The sequence below is a fragment of the Chanos chanos genome, chromosome 1, assembly GCF_902362185.1.
Source record: "Chanos chanos chromosome 1, fChaCha1.1, whole genome shotgun sequence".
NCBI classification, from domain to species: domain Eukaryota; kingdom Metazoa; phylum Chordata; class Actinopteri; order Gonorynchiformes; family Chanidae; genus Chanos; species Chanos chanos.
This window is the reverse complement of record NC_044495.1, coordinates 48,292,321-48,313,534: the sequence shown is the minus strand read 5'-3', so window position 1 is coordinate 48,313,534 and position 21,214 is coordinate 48,292,321. Positions and strand designations below refer to the sequence as shown.

The 21,214-nt window shown below is 43.2% G+C and overlaps 1 protein-coding gene across 1 annotated transcript in view; it reads left to right on the top strand.

Annotated features, from left to right (window-relative positions):
- The window catches only part of adgrv1 (adhesion G protein-coupled receptor V1), a 117,360-nt gene that overhangs the window by 56,054 nt on the left and 40,092 nt on the right, over positions 1 to 21,214 (top strand). Inside the window, exons 64-82 of the mRNA XM_030777753.1 lie at positions 49 to 197; positions 525 to 723; positions 893 to 1,112; positions 1,698 to 1,937; positions 2,192 to 2,341; positions 3,142 to 3,618; positions 3,992 to 4,135; positions 4,444 to 4,615; positions 5,094 to 5,229; positions 5,573 to 6,420; positions 6,613 to 6,730; positions 7,101 to 7,272; positions 7,996 to 8,238; positions 9,265 to 9,672; positions 9,963 to 10,147; positions 10,461 to 10,713; positions 11,175 to 11,314; positions 13,005 to 13,165; positions 13,393 to 13,493. Coding sequence (XP_030633613.1) covers positions 49 to 197; positions 525 to 723; positions 893 to 1,112; positions 1,698 to 1,937; positions 2,192 to 2,341; positions 3,142 to 3,618; positions 3,992 to 4,135; positions 4,444 to 4,615; positions 5,094 to 5,229; positions 5,573 to 6,420; positions 6,613 to 6,730; positions 7,101 to 7,272; positions 7,996 to 8,238; positions 9,265 to 9,672; positions 9,963 to 10,147; positions 10,461 to 10,713; positions 11,175 to 11,314; positions 13,005 to 13,165; positions 13,393 to 13,493 — 4,516 coding nt within the window. The remainder of the gene's footprint in view (positions 1 to 48; positions 198 to 524; positions 724 to 892; positions 1,113 to 1,697; positions 1,938 to 2,191; positions 2,342 to 3,141; positions 3,619 to 3,991; positions 4,136 to 4,443; positions 4,616 to 5,093; positions 5,230 to 5,572; positions 6,421 to 6,612; positions 6,731 to 7,100; positions 7,273 to 7,995; positions 8,239 to 9,264; positions 9,673 to 9,962; positions 10,148 to 10,460; positions 10,714 to 11,174; positions 11,315 to 13,004; positions 13,166 to 13,392; positions 13,494 to 21,214) is intronic.

The window sequence follows — 21,214 nt, the reverse complement described above, 5'->3', positions numbered from 1 at the left end:
TGATCATTGTGGGAGAGTCATTTGTTGGAGTGTCCTTTGACTTGGCAGTGTGGTGGACTACACAGTGAGAGAGCAAGGCCTCCAGCTGGATCAGCCTCCATCTATAGGCACGCCGCCCTCCATGGTTGTTGTCATTCAGAAGAATGACAACGCAGAGGGTGTGTTAGAGTTCCACCCTGACTACATCAACATCACAGGTACTGAGACAATTACACACACAGACATGCAAACACTGTCATGTATATACAAACACACAGATGCACTCACAAACACACACACATTTGCTTGCATCTACACTTTTTTTTTCATTTTTTTGAACACATGCGCGTACACATACGCTCACACTCTCAACTGCATCCCCCTAGTTTTTCGTGTGAGTGTTGTCATTGTTCTCATATATGTTATCTCTCCTACAGAGTGAATATACTGAGAGAATTTTATTCATATTCTGTCCATTAATTCCCTTAATTAAATCTGTTTTCTCTCTCTCTCTCTCTCTCTCTCTCTCTCTCTCTCTCTCTCAGTGGAGGAGGATGTAGGCACTCTGTCCATCCCTGTGCTGAGGAGAGTGGGCTCCTTTGGCCAGGTGTCAGCTGAGGTCATCGCCCGGGGTCTGACTGCTCAGCAGGATGAAGATTTCATCCTCCTCAACGACTCTGTCACCTTCCAGCCTGGACAGACCCTCAGCTACCTCAATATCTCCATCACTGATGATCTGGATAGGCAAGCATGGCTTCTTCAAAGTATCTCTCAGAAATATATTATTATTTTGAAGGATTCTCAGGGCAAAATCAATGCTTAACCAATCCTATACTTTGAGATACCAAGAAATAACATAATTTCCCTGCCTGAATGATATTTAATACTGACCCAGACCCGGTTTCGCCCACAGAGAATACAGTGAAGTGTTTGAACTTCAGCTCTCTGTCGCCACGGGTGGTGCTGTGCTGGGACATCACCTCGTCGCCCAGATAACCATTGCCAAGAGCGATTCTCCCAGCGGCGTGGTCCGATTCGTCAACCAGACCGAGATCACCATAGACAACCCAGACAGCACCCTGAGGTTGACCCTACTTCTGGAGCGATCCGGAGGTCTGGTGGGAAACGCCACAGTAAGCTCCGTCTAGACTATACCATCCCTGGGTCCACAGCCTTAGAGCGGACCAGCCTCTGCACTTCACATATGGAGAAATCATTTGGACAAGAATTATAAAGTTTACTTTTATTGGATGTTTCCATTGGGTTTTGAAGTCAATTACTCCAGGGTTATGTGTGGAGATTAGCCTACTGACTATGACTGTAGGAGTAATCCATCAACTTAATGATCAGTGTTTGACTACAGTCTGACTGTATCATATTGCTTTTAGCTCAATATGTATTGGAATATGTTTTACATGTTTCATTTAGATTTCTTGTGAATGATCTACAATGCCAGCGGACTCTTACACAACTTTATACCAACTTTATACCATCATAAAATTTCATTTTAAATGAACTGTGGTTCAACGGTGAGCCACAATATTGTACATTGATTTTATATGTTTGCTGTTGTCATTTTTGTTTGTGTATTGGAATTTATTTGTCGCTGATATGTTAAAGTTTGTCTGACCATATTATTTGCTGAAAAGATGATGTTTTTCTTTAAACAGAATTGTAATTAATGCTAATCTGTGTGAAATTTGATTGCTCTCCCTCAGATAACATGGAACATTCTAGGGCCCAACTCAAACGAGGTTTTGCCATCTGTAAACACAGATATTGGTGAACCTGTAAGCGGATCGTTCCATTTCAGAGATGGAGACGGGGGTCAGCGTGCTATAGAGCTGAGGATTTTACCTCATGGGGAGGTGGAGGTGGCGGAGATGTTTGTGGTCACACTGAACGTCGTGTCTGGAGACATGGACATTGACCCCAGAGCTGGCAGTGTCACCATCACGGTACATTACACATGAAAACAAAGCGCTATTATCAAACAAACCAGAATTATAATGATTATATTTGAATTATTATTATTATTATTATGACTAAAACTGTTAACTCAACAACTGTAACTATTATAATTATGACCAGAATAATTGTTTTATTCTCTAGGTATGACAGTTTAACTAATAATGTAATACATCTTCTAAAGAGAGAAGGTCAGTAATCCAACAAGTGTGTATCTGTGTGTGTGTGTGCGGCCCCCTTACAGATTAAGAAGTTTGGGGATCCTAATGGTATAGTGCAGTTTTCAGAGCAGGACTTGTTGGAGCGTGTGTACAGTGAACCCACAGACAATGAGAGACCACTCAACATCTCTCTGCTCCTCACACGCAGAGAGGGGGTTATGGGAAACATCACGGTAATCACCATACACATAAACACACGCACACACACACGCACACACACACGCACACACACACAAACTTGACTGATTTTACAGTAACATCGTAACTAATTTACTCTGGGACATCTGTTTCATGTTTGCAATTTCAGAAATGGAGATTAGGCTGTTTTTATTGAAGTACTAGTTACATACAGTATGCTAACAGAGAGATCAAGTCTACGCTGGTATTATACACTAACATCAAACACATCAAACTGTATTCCAAGGAAATTCAATATTATTTCTCTGTCGTGATTCACAGGACTATAGATTTTATGAGAGATATCAGCGGTAATGAATGACTGAGGTTGAGAAGTGACTCAGTGTGTAATTATTAATAAGCAGATTCTCTAGATCATTCCACCCTGCTTCTGTGGCCCTGTTTACACTTGGTTTTAAAATGTGTCTTGGGCGATCGGATCACAAGTGGACAGCCGAGACACACTGCCATTTAAACCTGTGTCTATCATGCACCTCTAACACGTCCAGCTGACCACTTGTGTTCGGATTTCGTTACTGCTACATCACTTTCACTCGAAGGTTATTACTTTAGTCTCTGTCGGGGATGCATTGGATGCATCAGCGTTTACACTACAAAAGACATGTAGTCAAATGCGTCCCAGACCACCTCGGCAAGTGGTATGAGTGATCGGATCACAATGCATCTTGGTGGTCGTTTACACTTGTATTTAGCGCTGTCCACTTGTGATCCGATGGCCCAAGACGCATTTTAAAACCAAGTGTAAACAGGGCCTGTGTCTTGTCTGTTCTATCAGGTGTTCTGGGAGATCACCAGTGACGCGGACACGGCGGGCGATTTCTCCTCCATGTCGGGTTCTGTGCCTATCTTTGCTGGGCAGAGGGTGGCAGAGCTAGTGCTGACCCTGCTTCCCGACTCTGTGCCCGAGCTGGAGGAGCTTTACGTCCTCCGTCTGACCCGTGTGGAGGGCGGGGCCGAGCTCGATGCCAACCGAAGCGTCACCCGTTTACGAGTACGTGCCAACGACGAGCCTCATGGCGTGTTTGCCCTGGACCCGCGGCTCCAGATGATGGTGGTGAACCCAGTGGAACGCAGCAGGTACCTGGTTCTGAACGTGACCAGGCAGGCGGGGGCTTTTGGAAACGCCAGTGTCGGGTACCTGATCCGCTACGCCACCCCAGGCCTGGTTTTTACTGAAGACACGATCACAGGCAGTGTCGTGGTGAGAGACGGAGAGAGATCTTCCAGTGTCATTGTGCCAATCAGCACCCAGGTCTGAAACACCACTCATCTGTCTTTTAATACATGCTTGGAGATAGTTGGGTTTAGTATTTTTTTTTCATAGAACAAGATTGTTTGTTAGTGTCCCATAATTATATTTTAAAGAAATATCAATTTATAATAATATCAATATATATGTATCAATATCAATATATAATATCATACCATCTACATGTAATATCACAGTATGTAAATAGTAATGTAATATGGGATGTAATAATATACTGTCGTTTTAAACTTGACGTTGAAATTTGTCTGACTCTAAAGTAATTGTGCTTTTTACCTTAACTGACTGACTGGTAAATTCAGAGGCTTTGGGCAGTCAGAATTCATGAGGCTTATTTTCAAGACTTTTTGTTTTCTAGCTTTTCTTTGAGACTGGGTTTAATTTCACTCTTGAGCTGACCAACGTGAGCCTGATTGGCCCCCTACTCAGTTCTCCTCCCAGGATCCTGCTGGAGTCAAAGAGGTCCACAGTCACTGTGTCAGAGGAAGCTGCTAATGCAGAGGTCAGTCACACACTGCAGAAGCAGTGACTCTCTCTGCCACCAGAGGGCAGAGAATGCACATTGAAAAGCTACATACCTCTATGTTAAAGCATCAATGAAAGAAAACTTAGTGTGTTAAATGGGAGGTTAATAATTTTGCCAGTGTATGTTTAAAACAGGAAAAATGAAGTCATGTTGCTTTTATGTGTGAATTGACCCATGGTTTTAAGTAATAGGTTTTGCTGTTTGCTAATTTTGATCCATCTTTCTTTCTTTCTTTCTTTCTTTCTTTCTTTCTTTCTTTCTGATTGTCTCTCGCTGTGCTGTAGGTTGGGTTTAGCTCACTGGCACTCCAGGTGTTGAATGTAGTGAGTGGTGAGTGTCAGGCTGTGCTGTCCCGGACTGGTCTGTTTGGTAATGTGACTGTAGAGTGGAGAGCCGGCTTTCCTCCTGGACAGGACCCACCGGGGTACCAGACTGGAACCATCACACCCAGTTCAGGTGAGTCATCTGGAAACAAATACACAGACAAACAAATGCACAAATCAACAAGTATTCAAATGAACACAGCTTTACATCTTGACAACATATTCCCTCGAAACATATACATCCAGATCTAAACCATACTATTGCAGGTCGGTAATACAACAATCCATGTGTTTGTGTTTTTTTTTAGTGGATTTTTCAAATAGTAAAACAGGCATTAAGTAAAGGGATGCACTTTTGATTTTGTTTTTGTTTTTTTCATGAAATGGGACTTTCAAATAATGAAACAGACATTAAATTAAGGAATGTAGAAAGGTGTCCACCAAGGTGAATTATTGTGGTTTAATGAGAGAACTGTTGACTGTGTTGCACTTAATGACCGTGCTTGCTCACAGCTGCGCTGGCCATATAATGTTCATAATAAGTACCATGTGTCTTCTCTTTTGTCTTTTTTTCTGAATTTTTATGCTGATGTGTCTCTCCTCTCCTCCAGGCACTGTGAGGTTAGCTCATGGCCAGAGGAGTGCTGTTTTAACTCTGACTGCACCGTTTAACGTGTCCAGTCCTGCTGCCCACGCTCTCCAACTGATCTCAGTACAGTCTGATGCGCCGGGTGGAGCCAGACTCAGGTACACCCATCGATAACATCACTGTTCTGAGACAGCTTTATTTCCACACAAGTTTTTATATGATAGTTTATGCAAATGGTCTGTGTATATAGCTTAAGTGATGGAGAAAATCACTCATACATTAGATATTAAAAACTGAATTCTGTCATTTTGTTAGTATGTAAAAGGCCTGTGTGACTATTTCTGGAGAGTATATTACATTTGATAATCTTGTGGTACTGCGTGTTATTTGAATTTTTGAATTTTTGTATGTTAAGATATTTTAAGATATTTTATATCTTCTTTATCTAAGAAAAATACATTGTGTGTGTGCGCGCGCATTTATGTGTATCTGTGTGTTCAGGTCTGGTTACACACTGACAGAGGTGGAGCCTCTGGGCGTGTACCTGTTTTCCACCGACTCTCGGCAGCTCATGATCCAGGAGGATGCTCAGTCTGTCACCCTTCACGTCCAGCGTCTCTACGGTTTCCGTAGCAACCGCTCCCAACTTTCCTACGCCACGTGGCCCGGCAGCGCCCGGCCTGGTGAGGACTATACCCCTGTGCCCAACGGGCAGATTATTTTCGATGCCCGCCAGACGCTTGCCACCGTCCGAGTGTCTGTTCTGGACGACTCGCTTACCGAAGAGGACGAAAATTTCTACGTTAACCTGACCGACGTCAGGGTCCTCAGTGGAAGCCCGCCATCCCCTGACACTCACCCCCGTATCCTTCACAATGGCAGCATTGCCACGGTTACCATCCTTGCCAACGACGCCATCAGCGGCTTTCTGAGCATCGGGCCTGCGTTGGTGCGCACTTCTGAGGATGTCCAGGAGGGGGCACCACAGCAGGAGAAGAGAGTGGTTCTGAGGGTCCGTAGGACCGCAGGGCTGACCGGAGTGGTTAGCGTCAGGGTCCGGACCTACACTGGAGGCCTTACTGCTCCCGGGCTGGAAGAATTTCCGTTCCAACAGGAGCAGAACAGAACCTGGGCCCTGGAGGGGGAGGACTTTGCCCTGGAGGCCCAGCTGGTGACCCTGCTGGAGGGCCAGAGTGAAGCGGAAGTCAACATTGTCATTCTGGATGATGTGGAGCCTGAGGGAGAGGAGGTGCTTTTTATCTACCTCAGTGAGGCCATGGGAGGAGCACAGATAGTCAGCACACCAGATGAACATGGCTTCACCTCCTTCTCTAAGATCATCATACTCGGTACACACTTAGAGTGTCTGTGTCTGTCTCTGTGTTGATGTATAATGGGAGGTTGCCAATGTTTTTGTCTTCTTCCAGCTGAAAATCAGCTGATTTATTGTTTATTTAATTCTCATGTTTTTTGAGTCAATCATCAATAATGAATGTATGAATAAATTACTGTCTTTCTCTCTGTCTCTCTCTCTCTGTCAGGGAGTGATCTACAGAATGGTATAGTGGGTTTCAGTTTGAGCTCTCTGGCAGGTCAGGTTTTGGATGAGGACTCAGAAAACAGGACAGCAGTGCTCTTTCTTCAGAGACAGGAGAACAGGTATTGCTTGCCCGCGAACACACACACACACGCAAGCATGCACACGTACACACACATACACGCGCACAAACACACACTAATCCAGCTCAGTTAGTGCTTTACCTTCAGTTCCCAGCGTAAATGAAATAGATTTGGTAGATGCAGAATTGGGTGCATCTTGAACTGAACTATTTGTTAAAAAGAGAGGTTGTGAAGATATGATGGCTTTCAGAGGGTATGGTGAAGCCATACTTCAGCTAGGTATCACAACTTTGCTGATGTGTGTGTATGTCTGCCTCTGTTTCTGTGGGTTTTGTTTGTGCGTGTGCGTTTGACTGTGCGTCTGTGTGTGTGTGTGTGTGTGTGTGTGTGTGTATTTTGTGTCACTCAGAGCGTTTGAGGACGTTGTGGTGCTCTGGCGGGCGACGTTCAGTACGACTGATCTGTCTCTGGTCAGTAAAGGGGTGAATCTGACCAGAGAGCTGATCCACACCAGCGGCAGGACCCTGTGCCGACGGGGAGAGGTTGTCTGTGAGGTTACGCTGGAGGTCAGAGCAGACCAGGTCAGTTATCTACGATCCTGCAAAACCATCCTTCTCTAAAACAGGCATCAGCAAACATCATTTTGAAAAAACATCAAAGTAATGTCCAAATGTGTGTGTGTGTGCTTGTGTGTGTGGGTCTGTCTGTCTGTCTGTCTGTGTGTTTCAGTGTGTGTGTGTATGTGTACGCGCGCGTGTGTGTTAATGACGTGGTGTACACCCTACTGTGAGCCCATTAAGAGAGAAAGTGTAGAGACAGGAAGAGTAACGTCACCCCTCCTTCCTCTCCTCCTCCGCTCTGAGCAGGGGTTCATCCTGCTCTTCCTCTTTCTCTCTTTCTCTCCCCGGGGGTCTTAGTGCTTTTTGGGGGCATTATTGGGGAACTGATTGATTTCTCTCATTGTCCCTGGTTCTCTGAAGAAACCACATCAACCAAGACCAGAATAACAACTCAGAGAACATCACATTCCCACTGGATGTTCCAGCGCTCCTACAGCTCTGAGCCCAGACAACTATAACGTACATCTGTTAGACCTATAAAATATTGATTTATGGGTGTTTAAGTCCTGTTATTCAGTGTATATACTATGCTATTATATATATGACTCTACTAAATATTGACAGGTGTATTTATATTTACTGCGCATACAGAATATCTATGCTTTTATAGCAGTGTGTTACCGTGAGCAGTTTCCTGGATCTGATCTCTCAATCTGTGTGTCTATTTTTCTGTGTTTGATTCAGGATCCAGAGGAGCAGGTGTGGTTTCTGGTGGAGCTCTATGAGGTGGGTGCAGGAGCAGCGATAAATCAGAGTGCACGCTACGCCAACGTGACGATGCTGGAGAGTGATGACCCACGGGGGCTGGTCTACTTCGCCCTTGGCTCCAGACTACCCACAGCCACCCTCCGAACCACCAGGGTCAGCCTGCAGGTCTACAGAGATGCCAGCACCTCCGCGGCCATCTCTGTGCGGTATTACACACAGGTAATGCACACACACATGCATGCACGCACGCAGATACACATCCAGGTCTATGGAAACGTCAGCACCTTCATGGCTGTCTCTGCATTACTACACAGAGACACACATACACACACACACAAACACACTCGCATACATGCATTCACATGCATACGTGTGCACATGCACGCACGCAGATACACATCCAGGTCTATGGAGACGTCAGCACCTTCACGGCTGTCTCTGTACACTGCTACACGTAGACACACACACACACACACACACACACAAACACTCGCATACATGCATTCACATACACACACACATTCGTGTGCACATGCACACACACACACACACACACACACATACACATACGCATACACAGGCACATGCACACACAGACTCACTGAGGTTTACAGAGACTCTAGCACCTCCATGACTATCTCTGTATTGTACTGCACACAGGAAATGCCCATATAAACACACTGACACACACACACACACACAAACACAAAATGAGTCACGCAGCTGCATAAAGAGCAATACTGACTGAAAATTCAATTTGAAAAGTAGGTCAGTGTGAATAATCCTAACCTTGTCTAATCTAATTCTGTTTAAACATGTCTTGCCCTGTACTATTCCACTGCTTCCCTCTGATGTGTCCCAATCTAACGTTCTAGTGTCACCTCCACCGATATTACCATGGAGACGACACTTTTACAGGAACAAAGATTTTGAAACCGTGTAACACAGACAGGAGCAGTTCTTTCAGACAAGACACAGACTCATGGCTATGCGTGTGATCTCCATAAAGACCCACCTGCTTTAGCAACCTGCTTTAACCTGTAATACAAAACCATCTGCTGTGTTCTAGAGCTCATTGCGTCACATATGAGAGAAAGAGAGTTGCGAGAATCACCAGGTGACCTGAGTCTTTAAAACAGGATTTGGTTTGCCTCAGATGATCTCTCTCTCTTTCTCTCTCTCTCTCTCTCTCTCTCTCTCTCTCTCTCTCTCTCTCTCTCTCTCTCTCTCTCTCTCTCTCAAAAGGAGCTTCCAAAAGCTGAGTCTGTGGGACCTAATCTAATCTGGCCCGCCGTGGCTGGAATGGATTTTGTCTCGACCGAAGGCATCCTGACCTTTGACATCGGGCAGAGGAGCGCCGGCCTGGAGGTCATTCTTACACCAGACACGGCCTCGTCCAACCCCACACCCAAACGTTTCCGCATGGTCCTGGCTGACGCCACGGGGGGAGCACGGATCCACCCGCAGTTTGGCCTGGCCAACGTGACCCTGGTGTCGGACTCAGAGGCCCAGGCAGTGTGGGGGTTATTGGATCAACTCCAGCAGCCCCTGGACGAGACGGTCGTTAACAGAGTCCTGCAGGGGCTCATTAATAAAGCCAGCGGAGAAATTACGCAAGAGCAGTTCACCGCAGTGCTGGACGCCCTGGGCAAGGTAGGGAAAGAGAGAGAGAAAGAGTGAGTCAGAGAGAGAGAGAGTGAATCAGGGAGAGAGAGTGAGAGAGGGAGAATCAGAGAGAGACAGAGGCGATGAGAAAGAGAAAGGTGGATGAGAAAGAGAGACTAAAATAAATGAAAAGGAAGGAGAAAATCTGTTTATGTTTGTATCAAAACAAATTAAATGAAAATGATGTCATGATGTCATACGCTCTGAATCCCTCTTCCTCCTTCATCTTTTCACTCATCCTCGTTTCCCCACCGCTCTTTCCTCCCCCCCTCCTGCAGATTCTGAGTGAGGCGGAGCAGACTCCGTTGATGGACAGCAGCAGGGGCTTGACTTATGACCTCCTGTGTGCCATGGCGAACCCGAGCCGCAGTGACACGCGTGGTCTGAGTCAGCTGGCTGAAGTGACAGAGCGTTTTGCTTTCTCCTTACTCACAGACTCCGAGTGTGGGAAGGAAGGTCAAAGGTCAGGGGTCACACAGGGCTCACATAAAACCTCTATACGTCTAATGACTCTTCTATTCGAGGCTTTTTCTAAATGGACAGTAAATGTTTTAAAATAGTTTGATCATATAAACACTTTGCACTAATGGTTAGAAGTAGTTGTAATGTGTTTTTAGGGGGAAGAACAGTTTGCTTAGGGAGTGGTCCCTTCTTTAGAAATAAATTAAATAGACTTTTCCATGTTGTTTTATCATTGAGGACAAAACTCTCTGTGAGTGAGCTCCACTCTGTTTTTTATCAGTGAAAGTATCATTTGTCTTCTGCTCGTCTCTCAGGGGAAAGACCATCCTGGACACCTGTCCTTACTTTACCATTTCTGCCTACCACTGGTACCCGACCCAAATCAACGGACACACCTTCACAGGCAAGAACATGGACTCCTTCACCCTGCCAGAGACCCTGCTGGAAGTGCCAGCCTTACCCGCGGGCACCGTGGCACCATCAGCCTGCCGCAAACTTCACTTCACAGAGTACAGCACAGAACACTGGTTCCTTACCAACACTAAAGCCAACGCCCTCAATGACAAGGCAAGACCCCACACACGACCTGTCTGTCTGTCTATGTATCTGTGTACCTGTCTATCTATGTACCTATCTATCTTTCTATCTATCTATCTATCTATCTATCTATCTATCTATCTATCTATCTACTTGTCAGTAAAACAGTGCATATATGTTTATATTCATGAATAAGAATGCGATAAACAAACAGAAACAAAAAAATAGATTTTAATTAAAGCCAGTAGGCATGTGTTTGATCATACATCAACTTTGCTGAGTTGCCTTGACCTTACTTCATTACTGTATAAGCTGATGCGAATGTGACGTGGGATCGGCAACTTCACCAGTAGATGGCAGTATTGTATCAGGCAGATATGGGACCGCTATCATTCAACAACAGGTCTCTCTCTCTCTCTCTCTCTCTCTCTCTCTCTCTCTCTCTCTCTCTCTCTCTCCTTCTCTCTCTCTCTCTCTTTGTCTGCCTGCAGGTTTTCTCTGTGAGTCTACAGGGTCGGGGTTCTCGTCCTCTCTCTGGTGGTAGTGAAGTGGTCTACCGCATTCACACCCCTTCCCGCAGGGTAAAACCGCGCCAGGCCCTGTGTCTGCTCTGGAACCAGGCCGCTGAGAGGTAGCCAGGCCAAATGCACACACACACACACACACACAAACACACACACACACACATGCACACGCATACATTCACATACACACACACTCCTCAGACACACACACACATACATGCAGTGCGCGCACACACACACACACACCCCTCACATGTTTCACAGATGCTAAACGCATGTTCCAGACACTATTTCATTTTGTTTATTTTACTTTAGCTATTAGTTATGTAATCACAACAATTCAAGTCTCAGTTGAAGTCTGTGTACGAGTCCCATGGTAACTGAATTCCTCGATTTAATTTAACGGCTTGACCCTAATGAGTTGATAGCGTCACTGGGGCATTACATGCAAGAACTCATGTGTTTCAGTGCATGTGTTTCAGTGATGTTCAGAAGGTTTAGGATGAGTCGATAGCATCACTGGGGTATTACATACGAGAACTCATGTGTTTCAGTGCATGTGTTTCAGTGATGTTCAGACGGTTTAGGATGAGCCAATAGCATCACTGGGATATTACATACGAGAACTCATGTGTTTCAGTGCATGTGTTTCAGTGATGTTCAGACGGTTTAGGATGAGCCAATAGCATCACTGGGATATTACATGCGGGAACTTGTGTGTTTCAGTGCATGTGTTTCAGTGATGTTCAGAAGGTTTAGGTTGAGAAAGGTGAAATGTTTCAGGGCCTCTGTCCTATCTGCATGTGTGTGTGTGTGTGCGTGTGCGCGCGCGTGTGCGTGTGTGTGCGTGTGTGTGTGTCGGTGTACCTCAGATAAAGCAGTGAATCACACTACTGAGGCCAAGGTTCATGATCTACACACACCCACATACACATTTCTGTCCTTTCTTTGCGACTGAGATTGGGTGTGAGTCTCTGTGTGTTGCCATGTGCGTTCAGAAGGACATTCCAGAATTTTGGACGGGGACTCTTGGCCGTACACCCAGTTTCTCCCAGTCCTCCAGAATTTGGCTTGGCAGGAAGCAATTTTTTCCCAGATAGGCTTCTTAGATAACCCTGCATACTGACGACAAATAAAGTTCATTCGAGGAGAGAATGAGGGTTTGGCCAACAAAAGCCTCACAATTCACGCCAGAGATGACTTTGATATGTATTTTAATCTCGAGAATTTTATTTCTTGTAAAACTTTTTGTTCCTATTGTGAAAAATCACTGCAGATTTGTTAGTAGACAGGACTCTGATATGTAAGCAGAAAACATCCGTTATACATTTTGACATAGTAGTTGTATGTTACATAAGCTTGACTGAAAAGAGAGCTGAACTGACAGGCTGCTCTGGCTGAGTGCTTGTCCATTTTTTTTTTTTCCTTTTCTGTGTCCTACGGAAATGCTTATAAATCTAAGATAAGGTCAAAAGCACACTCAGAAACTGCTGATGTATTTGCTTTCTTCCCTATACCTTTCTGTTCCTTCATTTCATATGAACTTATATGTCAGTCAAACGAATGTCGACAGACCAAGCGTGAAAGTTATCTCTCAAATATTTTCAGACATGAATATTATCTTTGTACAGACACAAAAAACGTATTAAATCTACCAATCATAATGTTGTGTTTTATCCGCTGTGTTGATGACGGTTAAAATAAATGACACAGCTCTTTTTCTTGTGAGATCTAATGAGAAACAGTGTAAAGACATTGTTTAAATCGGGTGTAATGTACGTTTTCTCCGTTACATAGCTGGTTATCAGACGATCGGTTCTGTCGCGTGCTGGATGATAGCGACAACTTTGTGGAGTGCACATGCAGCCACCTGTCAGTCTACACTGCGTATGCGGAGACCGACTCGCTCTCCTCCTACAACGAGGCCTTCTACGCCGCAGGTTTCATCTGCATATCAGGTCAGAGAGCAAAGCTGCTCTTTTACAAAATAGCATCTAGAAGTTCATGAAAATATAGATAAAATTGGAAATTGAATTTCTTGGATTTTGTTTCAGTCGAAACTTGAAACTTGTTTTTGAATTATTGATGTATGATGTTGATGTGTACTTCAGTGAAATGTAGGTAGAGCAGTACATATTGTAACATGTTGTTTGTTTGTTTGTCTATTTGTTTGTCTGACCTTCAGGCTTTGCCTTAGCCATCATTTCCCACGTGTTGTGCACAAGGTTCCCCATGTTTGCTGCCAAACTGCTCACACACATGATGGTGGCCTGTCTGGGTACTCAGGTATGACACCAATACACATTTATGCCCGCAGCTTTCTGTGTGCTCAGAATGTTTTGGACCATATTTCGTGATTCAGTGATGAAACATGCAGCATCATTCTAAACATAAGCCCAAAGCATCTGCCTGATATTGATATCAGTATCGATATTGGTATCGGTATCGGTATCAGTCCTGAGCAGTGCACACGATCCTTAGCAGTCTGTGATCAGGACTTTAGTTGGTATTAAGACAGGAAAGGGGTGGTGAGTCTGTTGTGGAGAGAGCTCTTGTATGTGTCAGGACCATTGTGAATATGCAAACATGAAATGACTAACCGTATGACTAACGTCCTTGGTTAACGTCCTTTGGAAACTCTGAGCAGTTAAGGGATTGTCCCAGATTGCAACATTTTGCTTCTGTTTTTATTTATTTATTTATTCTATTTATTTGTTTGTTTCTCCTCGTTCTTCACTTGACAGTGGTACATATGCGTAAGAAAGCCTTGACAGGTTTTTGGGAAAGGTTCGCCCACAGATTTACCAATGTAAGCGCACCTGGTGACCCCAGCTCTTGCTGCTTCCCTCCCTTGCTCTCTCTCTCTCACGCACACCAAGACACGGGGGGCAAATATTTTCTAAGAACTGTTCAACGAGAGGATACACAAATGTAAAAGTAACCCATGGAGACTTTTAGGGTTACCCTAACAACACAACCATGTCAAAGCACCCTTCCCCATAAAAAACAGAGGAGAGGAGGGGGGAGACAGATCCACGTAAACGGAGAAGCAGAAATGCGGCAACCAGGATGGTCCCTGGACCAGGAGTGGAAATTTTCCACAAAGCTCCGAGGCTCGTACGAGAGGGAAGAGGGCAAACATAGATCCTACTTAACCATGCTCTGAAAAAGCTGTTCCTATTCTCTCATCTATGATTGTCTTTTTTTTTTTCTTTTTTTTTTTTTACTTCTTGACCCGGCCGACGGACCGTAACGGAAAATTCCACTCCCTCCATTGCAGGATGCAGTCGTTTTTGTCACGGCAGATTCGGTATTAGAAGGCAGAAGCACGGAGTACGGTTTCTGTCCAAGAATTTGAAAGTTGGGTCTGAGTTCAGTCCTAACGTCTGACTTCACTATGAGTCAGACTGTTTTAAACTCTTGGTTAATTAATATACAAATATCAGGACACGTAGATTGTATGGCATGTTTTCTTGTCAGCTCCACAGATACACTGAAATCCCCCAATATGTCACTTTGATTTTACTGAGGAGGAATCCTTTAAGAACTGAAAGAGCTAACAGTGTGACTGGAGATTTTTGTGAGTGAAATATCATGGCTTGATTTGCAGTCTGTCTCATACCTGTGGAAGCACTGGAGAACAGCGGCCATTAAAGTAAAGTTTAGAGGATATTGTTCCCAGTGATGGCAGCCTGTTAGAACTCCACACGCTATGATGCTGTTCGGTGTCAGAGGCGCTGTTTTCTTTCAGCCATGGTGTGTCCGTAATTGTTCTCTAATTGAGCTCCTGGTACAGAGAACATTAAATCTGTCTCTCTCTCTCTCTTTATCTCTCTCTCTCTCTCTCTCTCTCTTTGTCTGTCTGCAGGTTTTCTCTGTGAGTCTACAGGGTCTCTCACTCTCTCAGAAGTTGGGGGGTTGAGAAGTTGTGCTGTAGTCTGTGTTGTATGTGTTTTTTTTTTTTTTTTTTTTCAATTGCTCTATTCGTTTTGTTCTGGTGTATTAGAGTGTCGTTAATTTAAAGTCACCATGCGTCCGCCTCTAAGGTTTGAATTAGAGATTTGATGGCTCCTTCAGACTTTACAGTGTTGAGTCTGTGCAGTGCGGGCCTGTCTTTTGTTTCGAGGCGTTTATCTCCTTGGCAACACTATTTTCTCTGGCCATTTTGTTTGCTTCAGCAAATGCAAATGAAAGCAGTTAAAATAAGCAATAGACAGTGGTATGCATCTGAAAATGTTGTTTTTGATTTTCACTGGGTAAAGTACGGAGGGGCTTGTGTTCGTTTTGCAGTCGTTAAAACAGGGAATTCACACGGAGAGCATGGAGGTCATTATCTGTCTCATTCGTGGAACTGTGTCCGTGAAGAGTGTTTGTGCGTGATAGCTGTCGCTCTACAGAGGGAGGACAAAGCTCCCGTGCATAGAAAAGACACAGGGCCTCTCTCCATCTCTGCTCCTCTCACTCTGCGGACAGAGCAGGACTATCCCGTTGACAGACGTGGGAATGAAGGTGACACGTAGTGACATGTACCCCAGCAAGACGACGGAAGATTGTAGTGAGTGGAAATTTACCTGGAGCTGCAGGCTGACTCCCCTCTCTCTCTCTCTCTCTCTCTCTCTCTCTCTCTCTCGCTGTCTGTTAGTGCTCTCAGGGCTATTCAAATGAACAGTAATAACACACACATTAAGCCAAGCTCAATCTCAGAGACATCGCAATAAAAGGATGATTGGGTGCTCCTGCTTTCGGCTTTCACCTCTGAGGATTACAGAAACTTCGTGCCTACTCACGATGTTCAGTTACACACACACACACACACACACACGCACACGCACACACAGATCAATACACTTTCATTTCAAACACTCCTGGCTGTTCTGAGACTAATAAACAGCATTCATTTTGCAAGTGGCACAGCCATGTGAAGAAACACATCCAGGTATTTTGTGGATGTGTTTAATTCTGCAAAAAAAACAAACAAACAAACAAACCAAAAAAAATAGCAGGAACTTCACACTAATGATATATTCGCTGATATTACCTGTTATTAGCCTTGTATAACGTCAGTTGTTGATTTGTTATGTATTGTATTGTATAAGTGTCGTATATGCCTACAATACATTAGAGATTTGCATCTTGACACAGCTGATGAAGCCTCTCCCATTACAACCTCTGTCATAAACCAGACATTATTCAGTAAGAGTCCTAGTACGAGGAAGTGGAGAATACTCTGTATATCACATATTACGGGATATTTAAAATTTCATTATGGCCACGTTATAGAGGCCTTATCAAATCATATAGCAGTTATTGCTTGGAAAGATTTGCTGTGTGTTTCAGTCATTTAAGGTACAGTTAAATCTGACAAACATAAATTGCATATGCAAATGTTCGTTATGGAGGCTACGTGTGTTTTTATGCACCGCGGCTTTGTGACAGCATGTAGGCGAGTGTCCACGGAATACATTAATCCATTTCTCTGAAGAAAACAGGTGTCATCTCTTTTGTTGTTTATCGTTAACTTGCTCTATGTCCATCATGGACCCATACCCACTGCTTATCCGGTTAAAGTTACACTCACAGCCATGCTCCTGTGACAGATTCTGTGTACCTCTGTACAGTACACTACCAGCACGACTCCGGAAACATTGCATTTGTCACTATTCTTGTTGTGAAATTTAACTTCTAGAAGTTTCCTGTGAAATGAGAGCAGCCAGTTTGGCAGCATGCAGTGCCTATCACTCTGAGTGGATGCTTGGCAGTTTTTGTTTTGTTTTGTTTTGTTTTTAAGTTTATTTAAAGTTATGCGTAATGTGGATTTCCACTGTCCCGTCTGTTGCTCCAGTATAAAGAGATCTACCATTCAAGGTCTGTCCCAGGACTGCCTCTTCATGGCTTGTAGTGAATGTTATGTAATTGTCTCTCACTGGAGCCCCCCCGCCCCTTTCTTCCTTATCTGATACAGGATTTCACAATCAAAACATGAAAACTTGTTTTTGAAAAGTGTTTCTCCAGAAATATCCAAAGTGGTTTTATTTCAAACAAATACATTGTCAAATATGTTTAGTAGAAAGTTTTATCATTATTATTCTCTGTGTGTGTGTGTGTGTGTGTGTGTGTGTGTGTGTGTGTGAGTGTGAATGTTTTTCTGTTGTTCTGATAATGGGATTTGATTCTAACTTCTTGAAAAAAGGAGTATGTTATGAAAAATGCACTCCTGATAGTTAGTTTAAGATTATGCATGAAGACCACAGTCAGATTATTCAGGGTTTCTGCAGAAATGGATGTTTCTTTCAGTCTGGCATTTTTCATCTCATCCAACTCAGTTTTTTTAAAGGGCTGCTTTGAAGTAGCAACATACATTTTCTGACCTGTTTCAGTCAGACAAGTTACTAAACTATATCCATACTAATTTTTCTGCCCTCTCTCAATCAGACAAGTTACTAAACTGTATCCATACTACCTTTCTGCCCTCTTTCAATCAGACAAGTTACTAAACTGTATCCATACTAACTTTTCTGCCCTCTTTCAATCAGACAAGTTACTAAACTGTATCTATGCACATTTTTCTGACCTATTTCAGTCACACAAGTTACTAAACTATATCCATACTAACTTTTCTGCCCTCTTTCAATCAGACAAGTTACTAAACTGTATCTATGCACATTTCTCTGACCTGTTTCAGTCACAAAAGTTACTAAACTATATCCATACTAACTTTTCTGCCCTCTTTCAATCAGACAAGTCACTAAACTATATCCATACTAACTTTTCTGCCCTCTTTCAATCAGACAAGTCACTAAACTGTATCTATGCACATTTTTCTGACCTGTTTCAATCACACAAATTACTAAACTGTATCTACGCACATTTTTCTGACCTGTTTCAGTCACACAAGTTACTAAACTGCGTCTGTGGCGGGAAATCATAAACAGAATCAATTGTTCACGAACAGAAGGAGGATGTGCTCAAATGCACAGAAGCACACGTACATACTTACATAAACAGACCTACATACACACACGCATGTACGCATGAACATACACACATACACACACATGCGGAGACATTCACGCATGTAGACACAGACACACAAAAATCCTTGATACACATACATTGTAGAAGTATTAAGTTATACAAATATGGAATATTTAGTTTAGTTCTGGGGAAGAGGATGAAGAACAGAGATCGGGAACACTGTGTTTTGGAAACGTCCTTCTTCCGCTATCCAAAAGCTTTTATTTATATTTGACGTTGACAAGAACGGGATAAGGACAGTTTGGAGTGAGGTTTGGCGGAGAGAGAGAACAGACACAGACCCTGGTCAGGGGAAGGTGTGACAGTTTCGTAATGCTGTCGTCTGGCTTTTCTTTGACTGGTTTATAAATGTTTCACGGGTCAAAGCTTTTACCCACGGTAGTCTGACTGTAACAGTGGCTCTCCTTCAGTCTGTGGTATCCCAGATGCTTTACGCTTGACCCTCATTCACAATAAATCAATAAACAGAGGCTGACGCGATGGCCCAGAATGACGTCAAACGCGACGCAGCGCTAGAAAGGGTGTGTGTGTGTGTGTGTGTGTGTGTGTGAGAAAGTCAAGAAAAGGAAAAGAATTCTGGTGCTCTCTAGCCCCCTCTCTTTTCCTTCCTGTTCTCTCCCTCTCTCTCTCTCTGGGACGTGTGTGTGTTTGTGTGTAATATCTTCTCAGCAACACAAGCTGGACCAAGTGATTGCAGACAGTGTGATGGTCCCAGGATTAAGATTAGATTAGAGGAGATGACTGGGGGTAGTGTTATGGTCAAGTCCCTGTAAATCAAGCATGGCAATATTCTCTCAGTCTAATCTAATTTAACACCACGCTTCTTAAAGACTCTGACATACATGCTTAGTCCAACTGTCACAGTGCCCATTTACAAGCGTATAAACTGGTTTAAACTGGACTCAGGCTTTTGCAAGGGGTCAAGACCCCTTGTCTTTCAAGCCATGACTAACCACGGGGCTAATTACTAATCACAGTGCACCGCTCTATTAATCTGATATTGTGGACCAGAGGCAAGAGGCCTCCAGAGGAGAGGTAACACTATACCGTGTACTCACTGCAACCGACTGTTGCGTAACCGTGTAAATTCTGGCCCATGCCTCCCTTGGCTGTAATGGGGGTGCTGAATTAATTGTCTGTTTGCTATTTTCTGCTGCTCTCTATCATTGCCGTGGTTGTGCAGTGACAGTGAGAGGACACAGGGGGAGTGGAGGCAGGTACATTTTTCATGGCTCTTCAGCCTGACCTCACATTTGAGACAGCGAGATGACACAGCCTCTCACTGCTCTGGGCTGTTTTTTTTTTTTCTTTTTCTGATGGAGACCGGCCCAAGCTTTCATAAGTGTACTTGCCTCTGGAAGAGGGACCGTTTTTATGAACGGAATGTATGAACACTATGATACCACACCATATTATACAATACCACACTATAGCATACCATAACTATACTGCATCAGAACTACACCATAACTATACACATTATTATTATACCATATTATACAATACCACACTATAGCATACCATAACTATACTGCATCAGAACTACACCATAACTATACACATTATTATTATACCATATTATACAATACCACACTATAGCATACCATAACTATACAGTATCAGAACTACACCATAACTATACACATTATTATTATACCATATTATATAATACCATACTACAGCATACCATAACTATACTGCAACAGAACTACACCATAACTATACACATTATTATTATACCATATTATACAATACCACACTATAGCATACCATAACTATACAGTATCAGAACTACACCATAACTATACACATTATTATTATACCATATTATACAGTACCAAACTATAGCATACCATAACTATACTGCATCAGAACTACACAATACCTATACACATTATTATTATACCATATTATACAATACCCCACTATAGCATACCATAACTATACAGTATCAGAACTATACACAGTATTATTATACCATACCATAACTATACTGTATCAGAACTACATACAGTATTATTATACAATACTATAACTATACTGTACCATAACTATACACAGTAGTATTATACCATATCATAACTATACACAGTATTATGAAACCATACTATAACTACATTGTATCAGAACTATACATACAGTATTATTATACAATACTATAACTATACTGTACCATAACTATACACAGTAGTATTATACCATACCATAACTATACACAGTATTATGAAACCATACCATAACTATACTGTATCAGAACTATACACCGTATTATTATACTATACCATAACTATACCACTTCAAAACTGTGCCATACCGTAACTATACCCTGTTTATGTCACATCATAACTATACCATGCCATAACTGTACCATATCATAACTACAAAATCATACTCACACACCATAATTACACCACATCATAACTATACCACTGCCATAACTGTACCAAACCACACCTTTACCATACCTATGCCAGTCCATAACCATACCATGCTGTACTACACCATAACTAGACCATACTAGGTGATGCCTCCATACCATATTAGAGGAAATGACTGGACAATTACACCTCTTTGCCCATGAAAGACAAAATATCCCCATAGTTTCTGACAACAGTCGAGTCACAGAGGGGATATTCAACATTTTTCTTCATTTTATTTGAGACAGAGTGGAGAGCATTGTGGGGGTTTTTATCTGTATTTCTGTGTCAGCTTGGAGTATTGCTCTCTGTATGGCACGCCTGCGCTTATTGCCATGTGTTTCCAAAGCATTTTGCTCAATTGCACACACTATGCATGAGCATATCATCTGTACATGTGTGTGTGTATGTGTGTGTGTGTGTGTATGTGTGTGTGTAACAGACTATGCCCTTCTGGAACCTCGGACCATGTTGTCTTTTAGCCAGGGGAGAGACTTTGCCCACCAACAGCAAACCCAAAAATGGAGCACTCTTTTGGGCCTTGAACTCTTTCTC